The 14,834-nt window shown below is 36.5% G+C and overlaps 1 protein-coding gene across 10 annotated transcripts in view; it reads right to left on the bottom strand.

Annotated features, from left to right (window-relative positions):
* Robo1 (roundabout guidance receptor 1) overlaps positions 1-14,834 on the bottom strand; it is a 1,018,630-nt gene that overhangs the window by 128,937 nt on the left and 874,859 nt on the right. For all 10 annotated transcript variants that reach the window (XM_031364239.1, XM_031364236.1, XM_031364243.1 and 7 more), the window contains one exon: positions 11,569-11,726. In XM_031364239.1, coding sequence (XP_031220099.1) covers positions 11,569-11,726 — 158 coding nt within the window. The remainder of the gene's footprint in view (positions 1-11,568; positions 11,727-14,834) is intronic.

Below are 14,834 nucleotides of genomic sequence, written 5' to 3'. Positions count from 1 at the left end.
AACCTGCAAACCAAGATATGATATAATTTCACAAATGTTTGTATCTCTTTTTTTGAAACTTCCAAGTATCTTAATCCACAAATCGTTGTTATTTATTAAGTTAAACTCTGATCTCTCACAAGATCTCACACTTAGTGACTGATCTTGAAGTCAAATTAGTGATAGCCTTGGACTGCTGGTCTTCCTACCTCCATTTCCCCACTTCTAGCACTGCAGGCAAGATCCACCAGACCTTGTTCATTTGTTATTTGAGATCAAACCCATGGCCTCTTGCATGCTGGGTAATCTATCCCATAAGCTACATCTCCAGTCTATCATCACTTATTGGGACAAATGGACAGGAACTGAAAATCAAGATAATTTGATGCATAACTTAGAATGAGTGTTCTCATCTGTCTTCAAACTCTTCCAACTCCCTTCCTCTCACCCCATCCATTCTCCACCCTTTCCTCCCTCTATGTCCCTTTCCCTCCCCCACTCCCTGGCCTCTCCTCTTTCCTAGGCTCTCCTCCTTTCTCTTTCCCCACTAGCTTGCCAGCTTCTCCTCTTCTCCTCTCTTCTCTCCTGTCCTCACCTTCTGTTCTTTCTACTAAGGATCTAATCTAGAGTCATATGTGTGCTAGGTAAGGATAATATCAGAGAACTGCAGCCACAGCCAAAACAGTCTGCGGATACTAGTATAATCTGATTCACAGAAGGACCATAATAAGTAGGCAGGGAATATGCTATTATTTAGGTTAGTGCAAAAGGAATTATGGATTTTAAATCACTGCAACTAGGTTCAAACACATTGTTATTAATCAAATGACAGCCACTATAATGAATTCACTTTTTTAATGGAGAAATAATCAATCCCATCAAGATGTCCATCAAAGTTCACCATTCCAAGCTCCTACCAAAAAACAGACATAGGAACACAGGTATTCACTGACGATGCTTCCAATACAAGAGACAAATAGTATATAAATGAGGATTTGCAACAGATAGAGGAAGAATACTTGAAAAAAGAGGGAAAGATCTGGAAGGAAAAACTAGTATGTATTTCAGGAAGGATGGTAGAGAAGTCTTCTCTGAAGAAACTGCTTCAAAATGGAGCACGAAGGGGTTATCACAGGCTAAAGAGCTGGTGGCACAAGCCTGCTGACCAGAGTTCAAACTAGAACCCAAATGAAACCCAGACGCAAGGGCTCGAATCTCTCACCCTAGTATTTCTGTGGTAAGACAGAAAGAAAACCAGCCAGAAGTTCGGCAGGTGGTATGCAATGCAATGGTAAGAACCATGAGACCCTCTGCCAAACGAGGAAGGCAAAGACGGAAACTCAAGATTGTCATCTAACATCCAAGTGTGCTCCATGGCAATATGTGCCTACCACTTAAAACAAACAAACAAAGCATGCAAACCACACACACACAGACATACAGAAAGACAGACACACACACACACACACACACACACACACACACACAGACAGACATACACACACACAGAGACAGACATATGGAAAGACAGACAGACACACACGCACAGAGAAAGAGAGGCATATACACAACAGAGAGAAAGTGAGAGATAGATAGAGAGAGAAAGTGAGAGAGACAGAGAAATAGAGAGAGACAGAGAGAGGCATATATGTACCGTGCATATAAATACTCAGACAAAAATTAAATTTAAAAATTTAAGTTGGGATGTGAAAAATTACTTAAAATAAAAAAGAGGGTGAAGAGATCAGGACATTCCAGGCAGATAAAGTACCAGAAGCAAAGATTTTCATAAATCAACAAGAAGCTTGGTAATCAAAATTTTCAGTAAGAACAGTTGCCAAATCCTCATTAGAATATCTTACTGCCATCTAGCTTAGCATATGTACTGGAATCAGGGATGGCTTAGTTTGCTGCAATCCTTTTGAAAGGGTTGGGTTCACAAGTAGATCAGAAAAAGGGGGCTTTCTTTGTATTCAAATTCAGTTTTATATTTGATGGATCTATCTGTAATTATGTGGATTTTAATGTTGGTGAAAGGCTCAGAGTGTTCCCTGGGAACAGAAACCAATGTTTCTCAATAAGCCTTCCTCCTCTGAATCATAAAATTTCTCAACTTCCTGAAGGATGGAATCTAAGTAGAAGTGTTCTTGATGCGTGGGAAAAAAGTGGATCGAGTGTGCACAGTGGCTGCCTGAGGCATTTCAGCTCATTTCCCTGTGAACGTCACCACTGATGCTTGCCTTTCAGAGCTCAGCTGGACAGAGGACTAGCAGCAGCTTCCTCATCCTTGAATTAGTCTACACTTCTTACTCAGCACACTTACCCTGAGCATACAGGGTGAGTCTGTGGAAAACGAAGGTTCACACAGATGGGAACTGGGTGTAGATACGAATATTGGCAAAGCCCACGTAAGTCAAGATGTCTTCTATATACATTGAAATATGACTTTATTAAACATTCGTGAAATTATGACTTTATTAAACATTCATGAAATTACAGTTGATACAATACAAAAGTTCCTTATTTTCCTTTCCCAAGTAACTCTATTTAGAGTCCTTCCAGGTCTATAATACCAAAATATTCCAGAATACCTAAGCGAGTATCCAGAGAGCTCTCCTGCTAACAGTGAACTAATATAGGCAATATTACATAACTTATTTTAACATACAAGAAGAAAAAGAAATTTAAGCAGAATAAACAACTTCCACAGGCTCGTGAGTGTAAATGTTGAATCCTTGGATTTATAATTTGGTCTTGTGATGCTCAGACATGACTTTTATCCTATGGATGCACTGTTCCTATCATAAAGTTTGAAAACTAGGCAATTAAATTGGACAAAAATTTATTTATAATTAACTTGTATACTTCTATTACACATTTTTCTCGTGCTTAAGTCATACATAAAATTTATTTTTTAAAGAAATAATGCACATAGTGTGCATTAACTCCATGTAAGATGGACAGGAAGACATCTATTTTTGGCTTGCCACCCCAGCTTCCTTTGACCTTTCAGTTAGAGCACTACCTATTTATTTTACAGGAACACAAATTCAACTTCTCAGGGAAGTCAGGCACTACATCATCAGCTGTGGTACATCCAATGATTTCCTCTAGAAGAGAAGTGGGGGGCAGGAAGCAATGGACATTGAACAATGGAGGAACTAAAGAACAGAGGAGAATACTGACTGAAGGAAGGGAGGAGGAGCAGATGGCTCAGGAAGGAGACATATGGGAATTGGAGGAGAGGAAGCGATTGGCAAGGGGTGGGAGGGATGCCAAGTCTATGAAGGATCTGGAGGACACTGGGGATTTGGATGGGATGTGAGTCAGCTGCGCTTTACCCAAATATCACACCAACACGGAAAATCAAAGAAACCCTCAGACATACAGGATGCAGAACGGTGCTGGAAAAAGTTATGACATGTCTCATCCCAGCAATTCGGCTTCTCTAGCATGGGGTGGGAAGTGCTAAAGTGCTTTGAATAAATAACCAAATTTGCTCATAGCTGCATTATTGATACTTTCAAATCTTAATTTTGCTTGTGGGAGAAATAAAATGGATAAGGCCTTCTATTTATCTTTAGTCATTTTTCCTAATCTGTGATGCCAATTCTGATAATGAATAAAACAATTCGCTTCAACCATTTTGGATTCAATTGTTTTCTTAGATTGGACAGGTTTCCAAGGGTAGGATTTCCACTATGACATACCAGGAGAGTCCTGAGCAAATGGTAATGGCTTGTCATCATGTCTAAGGTAAAACATTACAAAAAAGCCATAAACACACTCATGTTAAAATGAACTGATACAGTGGGATTCTTTCTGCACATTTCAAAACTACATCCAAACAAACAAACAAACAAACAAATAAACACACAAACACACAGAGTCCTAATCTTTGGTTGAACTCAGCTGATCCTAATGTATTCTTTATGAAAGTCTTAACCTTTTGAAATTTTATCAATCATTTTTACATTATAGATTTCACTTCTAGAGATAACAGGAGCTAATTCTTGAGTGTAACTAGGCTAGTTTGAGGAAAAAGCATAACATCTTAAACACTTGCAATATATTGCTGGCTGTGGCAACATGTACCTAGAATTCCAACAACTAGGAGGTAGAACAGGTAATCCCTGGGGACTTGGTGGATAGCCAGACCAGCATAATCTGTGAGCTCCAGATGAGAGTGAGAGACCCCTCCTCAAGAATCAGAGAGAGCAACAACAGAACATAAATGGCCTTTATATGTGTCCTCCATATGAATGTATACTAGCACATATACATACAGATAAACAAATGCATACATGTACAAATATAAAAATATAACTAAAATAAAATGACACCTGTAGGTAAAAGTCAATGTTACACTATGATATCAGATCATACAGGTAGCCCAATCTACAGGGCTTTACAAAAACCTTATCAATAAACAAGCCATAGGTACCTGATCATTGCTCCCGAGCCCCACTTCCAGCCAATTAGGAGGTTGTTGATGTTTCTACAAGTCTAAACTTATAAATATTTGTTTGAAACTTTCAGAAAAAAATGTGTCTTAAAACTTATTGCATAGCACATTGAAACAGAGAACTGAATATAATTCTTTAGATGCTAACTTTTAACAGTCAATAAATATTGACTCCATATTTATTTGGTGAGCTTTTGTTCATTTATTAGTAATTTTTCTGCTACTACTCATTTACAAACTTATAAAAACTCTTAGTTTTTAATATCAGTTTTTAGATCTATTGCATAAATACATGCAAAAACTTTATTTTTGATGATCAATGAGTATAAACTTCCTATCTCATACTCTTGATGTTTTATACCAATTTCCCCATTTTGGAGAGAAGGTCATTAAGGCACATTCCATCCTGCAGGGAAGCTCCTTAATCTTGGGAAGTAAATCACTGAAAGGCTTTAGGAAGTTCCCGAAACTGATCAGATTCACCACTCTCCTCCTTCTCCAAGCATATTTAAGCAGTAAAGATGGCGAGAGACATTCTCAGACTTACCAAGATATTTAGAAAGTGGCTCGTACCACCCATAAATGACTGGAAGAGGCTCAGACCAACTGAGCTGTCTGCAAAAGATACTCTTAAACCCATTGCACTACTCTTAAACCCAATGCCCTTGCATTGCATTGCATTGCAAGGTGCGCATTAAGTTTCAGAGTTACAGGTTTTGTGAGCTGTCAACCATATTGAGGATCTGAATCTGTCTTTGACTCGTTTTTATTCCAGTAAATAGCCCTTCACTCATACTCCTGTGCTTAACACAACAAAATTCAGTGGTTCACTAAGTTGAACTTCAGTGGTATTCTTAACGGTGCTCTGTCAATAGTTTTTATCTGGGATAAATAGACACTTCTTCACTCCTTTCCAGGAACAGTGTCAAGCAGCACAGGCCTTAGGTTAAATCATATAATTCCTTTTAATAGTGCTACGGCATATTGTTACCAGGACAAACTACAGCACAATTGTTCTGTATGTTAGGTCACCAAATATTTGCATGTAACCCATTTTAATGTCTGATGTATAAGCTATAAGTCTAAGTATGTGGGACACACAGGATGGCATGGATGGTTGACTATACTTGCACTTGTTTTGTTAGCCACCACATAGCTTCTATACAACCCTTTAACATCTTAGTTTATAAACCTTCGGGTTCTTATAAAAATCAAGACAACAAGGAATCTTCATGAAAAAACAATCATTTCTTTAAACTCTGTGCCTGTCGTGCCTACCATGACCACTAAGATGGCAATCATTTCATTGAGAGACAGTAGGTTGGCAAAGTGATGCCAGGGTCCTGGATAATTGTGTGGAACTTCTAAACCCCTACAAACATTGAAGAAATACTATTGTCTCTCAGAAAACTTACAGACAGAATACTAAAGTCATCAAAGTCAGTCATCAAACAATGTGTGGAAAACTTTCAAAGAAGATTACCTTTGATAATGTTTAGTCATAATTTTCTTTTCCCTGTCTTTACTATTTACTCAACATTAGCTCATAAATCTAAAAATATAACAGTGTTTCTCTGGGGCAATTTATGAACTACATGTCGTCATTTATTGTACTTAATCTTGTACGTGACTGGCTTAATGAATTATTGAGTTATTTTATAATCTAGAACAATATTTGCAGTAACTATTTTAAACTTCATTTCTCTTTGACTCAAAAGGAATTCACTTGTCTTAGTGAACACAAAATTATTGCTTTAATATTTGGCATTAGTTTGATTTTATTTTTCCCATTTGATATATTTATAAAATAGCTTGAACTGAATATAATATTTGCAAAATGTAGTGAAATAAAAATAATATTTTTGTGAGGTTTATTTTAATATTTTATACATCATAACAGTTATGATTAACTCTCAAAGACATGAAATAAGTCAATTTTATCTAGCCTGACAACTAAACTACTTATGTATTTCTTAATTTAAGTACTCGTTTCTAAGAAAACAGAAAGAAAAAATAAAAGAAGAAAGAGTACTTGTGACAAACACCATGTGAGGCCTCTTTTATTCTAAGGGATGCATGTCAAAAGAGTTTGAAAAGATTCTCATGCCATGAAGAAGAAAATGTAATTTATGTACCTGTGGTTTATGAGCATCACAGATCTAAACTTTGGCTCAGAATCTAGGTCATTGCGAAAAGAAATGACTAAAGAATATCCAAAATACAGGTGCAGCTACAGTACAATTACATATTTTCCCGTTCTGCAGGGTGTGTCTTTGTTCTCACAGCTGGAAGATGTGTACTTTAAATTTTCAACAAAGAAATGCCACCACATTAAAGAATTCTAGGAATTCCTGGGACCTGAACTGTACCAATAGCCATGCTATCTTCAATGGCCATTCATAAGTATATTATGTCCTTTTATCTCCCGCTTGTCAGTTCTCAACACATTGGGCAGAGCACATTAATGAGGGAAATGAAAACAATCATTTAGATGTAGAGCTTAGGAAAGAAGAACCATATAAAATACCACATAACCAACATCTTCTAAGAATGTCCTTTCAGGTTTTGAAAAAAGAATGGGAAATATAGTCATGCATTCTACTAAGAATCTAAAGTTTTTTCTTCCTTTCTTCTCTCTCTCCCTTTCTTCTCTCTCCTTTTATCATTCCATTTACTTTTGCCCAAAGGAAGTCAACAAAACAAAAACAAGTATGATCTAAATAAGAACAGAGATCTTTGGAACCAAACTGCTGAGTTTTAGCCTACTCATTTCTCTAGGTGTAGAAATGTGCATTTTCTTTCTAGTTCTTTTTAACAGTTCAATGGTCATAATTTATACAAAATGCACAGATGGTCTTGGGAGTAGTAAAATTTCAGATGTTACTACTTCCTGGCATATGGAACACTACTGTGATCAGCATTTTGGCAGCATTTAAATGATTTTTTAAATTATTTATATATTACCATCTTGGCATCATTTCACAGTCATAGGTTATTACCACTTTAAATTGTCTGGTTCCTGATGAGAAGTGGTTTTAAAACTGATTCTAAACTGTTGTAGGTATTGAAGGACTGGTGGTTTTGAGTTAGAGGAGAGTATCCCTTTGGATATTAAAGACTGGCAAAAATCATTAATATTGTCTAATGCAATATATGATATGGGAAGAGTATTCCAAGATTTTGCTTAAAAAATAAATTTACTACAGCAGGTTTAAACTATGAATGCTATAAAAATGTTCTAAAAATGAATACATACATATAGAAACACTTAAAATATAATCTTGAAAATTAACTGGTACATATTATGTTTTTTACCTACCATATTATAACCTGTAAGGAGTCTTATCTAGACCGTGCCCAGTTTCAATATTATTCCACACTTCTTAAATAGTATTTATTTATTTTATATATTTGAGTATTCTATCTGCATGTACACCTTCAAGCCAGAAGAGAGCATCAGAATTCATTATAGATGGTTGTAAGCTGTCATGTGGTTGCTGGGAATCGAACTCAGGATCTCTGGAAGAGTAGCTTCAACTGCTGAGCAATCTTTCCAGCCCCCAGTTTCAGTATTTTTAACACCTCCCCCACCCCAAATGCCACTTGCCATCTTTGACGGAGTCTAGTGCTTACATGTACTAGTCAACCCTTAATCCTTACATTAGTTGGTTAACCAGCTAAAATTGATTCCTCCCAGATCCTTCTTAAAATTCTGTACAGCTAGTTTTCTTTCTTACACACTCTAGGTTTCTGCTGCTCTTTAGTTAACTTGCCTGTCTCCTTAAGAGCTAGGCCCAGTATCTTTTCTTTTCAGTCTAGACTCATTCCCTTAATGATGTCAGTTTCTAACACTGGAATATGAAATATGAAATGCCTGCTGAGTCTCATAGTCATCAGGATAGACAACTTTATATTAAGGAAACTGTTGTGACTTCTGTCAGCAATTTGAGACTACATCCATCAAACATGACATGCTGGCCACGGGCACAGAGTTGAGGAGTGTAAATTTCTGTAGTGCATAATTTAGGTCCTGTGCCATGAGTTGTGTTCTATGGTCTAAGCTGACCAATTGAGAGATTGTCTAGGGGTAAAGGAACGGTGTAGCTGAGGTCGACTCAAATACTGGTATTTAATACTGTTAGTTTTCACTCAAAATATATGAAGCCAAAATAGTCTAAGAGATCTGCCTGAGAAGCTAGGATTGGTCTTTCTTCTGCCCACAGGGAGGGGAGGACTGCATAGTAATGAGTTCTTGTATGTTTACCACAACTTAATTTATTATCCAGCCTAAACCTCAAGTTTGAATTTCTGACTCATATACCCAACTGCTTATTTCATATATACTTAGATCTTTTATGAGCATTTGAAAATTACCATGTCTAAACCTCAGCTCCTGATATATTCCACACCCCAATCATCTACACTCAATGCACTATAGTTAATGGCACTCATACATTCTGACTTTCTCGGGCCAATCCAAAAAGGTATGCCTTGATTCTTCACTTCATACACGCTATATCCAACATGGCTACTTTACAATATATTCAGGATCTAATTACTTTTTTCTATGACTCCCCCTACTGAAGTGGTTCAACACACCATTTATTTCATGTCTGGATAACTTCAAAAACCTCCTATTAGTCTACTTTTGAGAAGACCGTCATTCATAACTTCTGATCTGATAATGACTAACTTCTCCTAAATTTACATAGAGGAAAATATAAAATTGTAGTGAGAATTTTGGTGTCTTTAAACATAGAAAAGTTATAGGAATATGTTTTTGATATAATCCCAGGTGTGGGATATAGGGCTGCTTTAGAGGGCCCACAGCAGCTGACTATGATTTGTTTCATGCTTTAGCAGGGGAGTGATTTTGCCAGCTGTACATAGTTTCAGCAAGTGTATGAAAGTTTCTGCAAGTGTATGACATTTGGAATTCTGGGGACTGTGGAAAAGGTGTATAAATGCTAGAGCACAAAGATGAGTACAGCCTTTGCTCATTTACCTCCTGCTGCTGCTGCTGGTTGCTGTTCATGGGGTTTGTCAAGTGGCCATTTGTAAAGAGGAAGACATTGGATAACCTGACTGTGAAGATCAAACGTGACCCATGAAATTTGAGGCCCCTAATCAACAGGAAGTAGTCTAATAATATCAACATCCCATTTCTCCTCTAGCCTTCCTTCTCTTCCACCTTGTGTTGGGGAGTTCAAAAGTTGGGATAGGGTTGGAGAAGGGTGATAGAGAAAGGAACCCACAAAGGGGCCTAAAAGCTGGTGACATATAAAGTATTTGTGACATCTGTAAGCTATTACAAACTGGGCTGTTTGCTGCTTCCAGACACTGCAGTCTATGATACTTTCCTTTGCTTGCTCTCATCAATTCAGTCTGATTCTTTCCTAAGTGAAAATGTCAGCTGTCTACCACCTTAGGGTCTAGAATCAACTGCTTTGTTCAATCAAAATAGACATTTCTTGAACATCTGCACATTTCCCTACTCGCTTCTTCCCATATATTTTTATTGAGACATTCTCTGATCAACCTTTTAACATTCATGCCTATGCAATCTCTAATCCATCCTTCTCTATCTTTCCTATTTAATTTAAAAAAAATATTGTACAATTTGAAAACTACATCATTCAGTTATTTAGTTGATTTTGTTCAGGGTACTCATCACAGTTTACCTAATATTGCATTCTAGGTGCTGAGAATTTTCTCTTAAATTTCTATTAAGTACCAATAGATGGTTAGGAGACACTTGAGAAAGTCAAAGATAATAACGCTTTGAGTGCATCTGAATTGTTAAGGCGGGATAGTGGGATCTATAGAGAGTGTATATTAATGTGATCTGGTGTATGACTAAAAGGAAAAATATTTTTATGGTGATGGTACATAGAACCCAAAGGAACAGTTATCACTAAGCAGAGAAATGTTCTGAGTATCCATTCCCCTGTGTTCTTGACTTCATTTCCTCAAGCCAACTTGTCACACAGAGTTTTCACTTGTTTGTGAACTGAGTGTTTCTTAAAGGGTAATGAAGCTGGATTATCTCATTCTAGTTTCCAGACTTATAAAACAATTCTGAGGTGCTCATTAGAAGTCAGATCAGTGCTGAGAAAAAAATAAAACAAACAAACAACAAACAAAAACATCAGAACCAACAAAGGAAACCCCACACATTTTATTTCCTTCTCTAAAAATGGCTCTAGCTGGCCCTGTTCTACTCTCACTGTTGTGTTATGCTGCTTGGTTAACTGGTTGCTCAAGCCTAGTATAAGCATTTTGTAGATGGATGTGATGTAGATTATAACTATTTAATAAACTGGTAGCAGTCTTTTCTATACATAGACATTGTTTTGTGCCAAGCAATTCACAATGGAAGGTCTCAGCATATATGCAACCAAGGAAATAAGAAGAGGGAGAGCCACACTGTCCTGAAGCCAAACAACCATAAAACCAACGGGAGCAGTGGCCTAAGGTGTTTAGTGAACACTTACAGGACAAGTAGGTAGAAAAGCCACATGAAAGTGTGGTTGGCAAGAAAAGAATGTATCCCATTTTCTCTACTTAAAACAGAGATTTAAAATCTAGTCTGCGATCTTGGCATTTTATTTTGTCATGAGGCATAGCCCTAATTTACATAATTAAGAGTGGGGTTCTATTTTTTCAGAATAGAATTGCATAGAAGAGAAAAGCAAGTTGAAAGGGAGAGTGGGCTATAGCAAACCCTGGAAGCAACCTAGGAGATCTTCTGGAAGTATCTTATGTAAATGAATTTTCTAGTAATATTAACTGGAAATACATGGAAATGGTCTAAGCTTCAAGTAGTCATAATAGTTAAATGTGTATGTGTATGTGTATGTGTATGTGTATGTGTATATGTATGAACTCTTACACTTTAGACTTGGCAATATATTTCCTGACTTTCAGTAACTTCTAAAGACATTTTCATTACTTGTTTCATTGTCTACACAAGGGAAATTGAGACATTTCTTTTAAAAGAACTGAACATAAGGTCAGTGCAAGGCTTTATCTCTGAGAATTGATTTCCACATCCTCTTTTTGCTTGGGTACAGGTACACACATCTATCCTGCAGATGTTCCCTGCCACTGGCTTCAGTACTCACAGTGATTCTTTCGTCTTTATCATCCAGGGGTGAGCCATCCTTTTTCCAGGAGATGGTGGGCTCTGGATGGCCCCGAGGAGGCTGGCATTCCATTACTGCAGGCTCACCTACCGCCACCATGACATCTGAAGGGTTTTGTCTGAAGTCATCCCGTAGTACTGCAGGGACAAGATTAAATCATCACACTCAATAAGGAAATATGCAGTCCTTATCTCTGAGCTCAGCAACAGTGACATTTATTAGACTATACTTCCACTAATAGCTATCTCAGGGTACCTTGAAGAACTCCCATCTATTACCAGCATTTGTCGCTTACAAAAGGTACTTGTCCCGTGAGCATACTCAGAGAGGATTATTTCTTGTTCTTCACAGGCCAGTAAGCATGTGCGCTCTGCTGCTTTTCACCCTCACAGCTAGCATTTGATCTAAATTGCATGAATTTATGCCCACCATGTATATTTCTCTCTTCCAGACACTGACTGTAACTAAATCTATTACTTACAGAAAACTTTAGGACAATGCTTTCTATCTATTATTATATCAATTACATATACACAAACAAAAAAATATGAAGACATTTCAAAGCATATATTTAAGTGATTTAATAGATATTTAGATTTATGGAAAACTATATAACTAATATAATTTAAATATAGTCACTATGAAAAATTTAAACACACATTTGCCAATGACTTCAAAATCAGTGGGTTTTTTTTTTCCTTTTTTTTTTTCTTTGAGACAAGGTTTCTCTGTGTAGCCCTGGCTGTCCTGGAACTCGCTTTGTAGACCAGGCTGGCCTCGAACTCAGAAATCCACCTGCCTCTGCCTCCCAAGTGCTGGGATTAAAGGCGTGCGCCACCACCGCCCAGCAAGTGTTGTTGTTTTGTTTTTTTAATCAGTAGACAAGAAGGAGTTAGAATACACAGGTTATAATGAACAACAACATCAAAATTAATGTCCAAAGATATTTTTGTTAGGCAGTATTTTATTAAATCCATAAACCTATTTAGAATGAAATAGACTACTAATCTTTTTTTTTTTCTACTGAAAACCCTATATTTTAAACGATCTATTCATGTCATCTCAACTGGACAGTAATACACTATTAGCATACTATATAAAAAAGACATTATTTACTTAGTGTCTATAGGGAAAATGTGGGAAATTAAATGATGTGCTTTAAAAAAATGTTCATACAGGCAAATGGTCCTCAATACCTCAATAATATCAGGAGATTCTGAATTACATCAGCAAGCTATAAATCAAAAGCATGTTCTTTACTAGGTAGTGTTACACACATTATTTATATCCTACATTTTAACTTACAAAGCACGAAAGACAACAAGTGGTTAAGTTTCCCATACTTATTCTCCTTCATCCTGTGTGGAATAAGATGTGAATCATCTTCGTAAAGTAAATTAAGGGAACACTTAAAATGTTTATTTGTAAGTTAAGCACATAAATCTAGAGCTGAACGATGTTTATCTTTACAAAACTACTGAATACAATTTTAGAACTGCAGTTGAATATTGCACTGGACACATTTTTCACCCATATGGCTTTTAAAAGATGCTTTAATGGATAAAGAGTTAGGATACTGAAAATTTGTGTTCAGACCATCAGTAAAAATAGAGTCAACCTTAAATTTTGCTCTCCTAGCCTGAAATAAACTAACTGCCCCCCAATAGTTTAAACTTTCCCTCCCTTCGCTTCTTTCCTGCCCTTGGTTTATGCTAGCCATATTCATGTAACTGGGAAAGCCCTGGTGCCCACGCCAGACTGGGTTCATCCTGCATCCTGAAACAACTTCTTCCCATGCCTGGAAAGAATGCTAATTCTCATCTTTGGAAAGAATAGTGAGAGGAAAAGAAACTGTGGATGGCCACAACTGTTGCAATGGTAACTTTTACACTATATAATCTTAAATTAACACAGATACAAAGTGCATTTTGTTGGCGTGAGATGTCTTCATCATCTCATTATAAAAATAAGCAGAGCTTGAAGGCTTTCACCATTTCTAAGCTATGCTGTTATTAGGCGTTAAGAATGTAAAATAAACAAAATGTAAAGCTTATAGAAATTAACTGGCCTTAACAGGCAGCAAACTCCCATACTGGATCAAGTTACTAGTCAGGGAAAACACCCCTGAAATGGCTTTAAGACCACAAAACACCCAAAAAAAAATATACCTTTCAAAAATGAAACTAAACACTACAATTTTTCTAAGTGGCAGACTAAGACAATCTTGATCATACTTTATCTTATTTATAAATGAGGATCATATCTCTAATAAGCCAACAAATAGTAAAGTGTCTTATGGAAATATCAAAGGTTTAAGATTAGTCAAGCTGTACTTGCCAAGTATCATATGATTTGGTCTGCTTTTGCAGTGTATAATAGAAAACTAATAAAGCATAATCCATTAAAGATTGTTGCTTAGATAGTGCTCATGTAATTATTTTTGCAGCTGTTAAGTATAAAAATTCAGCAATGCTTGCGGCTACAGGCAATGTTTCATAAAAGTATGAATTTAGGACTTTTCCTTCTTCTATAAAAATAATATTTCTTACCTATACTTGTCTCGAAATTTTCCTTTGGAGGAAAATATTATATGTCATATTATTAAATGACATTATTTTAATTAAGTTGTCCAATTAAAAAGTCCTGTGTACATATGTAAGTAATTGAAAAATTAAATTCAACTGACTGGGAGCATCTTGTAGAAAAATACCTAAAACCCTCAGGAGGTCCAAGTCATGGATCTTCTAAAAATTTGTCTTTTTCTCCATTTATCCAGGGTACCTGCTATATATGATTACTGTAAGATTTTAAAAACATAACTCAATTTTCAAAATAAACTATGATATTAATTTGAAACAAAGAACATTCATACTCGTAGTCATTTCAATTAAGAAATGGCTGATTGACACTGGAGAGTTGGCTCAGTGGTCAAGAGCACTGAGCACTGTTCAAGAAGTACTGAGTTCAATTCCCAACAACCACATGGTGGCTCACGACCATCTTTAATGGGACTTGATACCCTCAACTGGTGTGTGTGAAAAGATAGCACTCATACACATTAAATAAGTAAGTAAATAAATAAATATTACAAAAAGAAAAAGAAAGTTCTAATCAGGTCAAATTTGCTGTGAGAGCTATGGGTCTCCTCTTCTTGTCTGCATACTTTAGCTCCTGCATATATGGGTTGATGCACATTTAGTTAACAAGCTCTCCGTGTCTTTTACTTTGCTAAATAAAAGAAGGCA

This window comes from Mastomys coucha, unplaced genomic scaffold, assembly GCF_008632895.1.
Source record: "Mastomys coucha isolate ucsf_1 unplaced genomic scaffold, UCSF_Mcou_1 pScaffold12, whole genome shotgun sequence".
Lineage (NCBI taxonomy): Eukaryota > Metazoa > Chordata > Mammalia > Rodentia > Muridae > Mastomys > Mastomys coucha.
The sequence above is the reverse complement of the archived record's forward strand: the minus strand, read 5'-3'. Positions and strand labels throughout refer to the sequence as shown.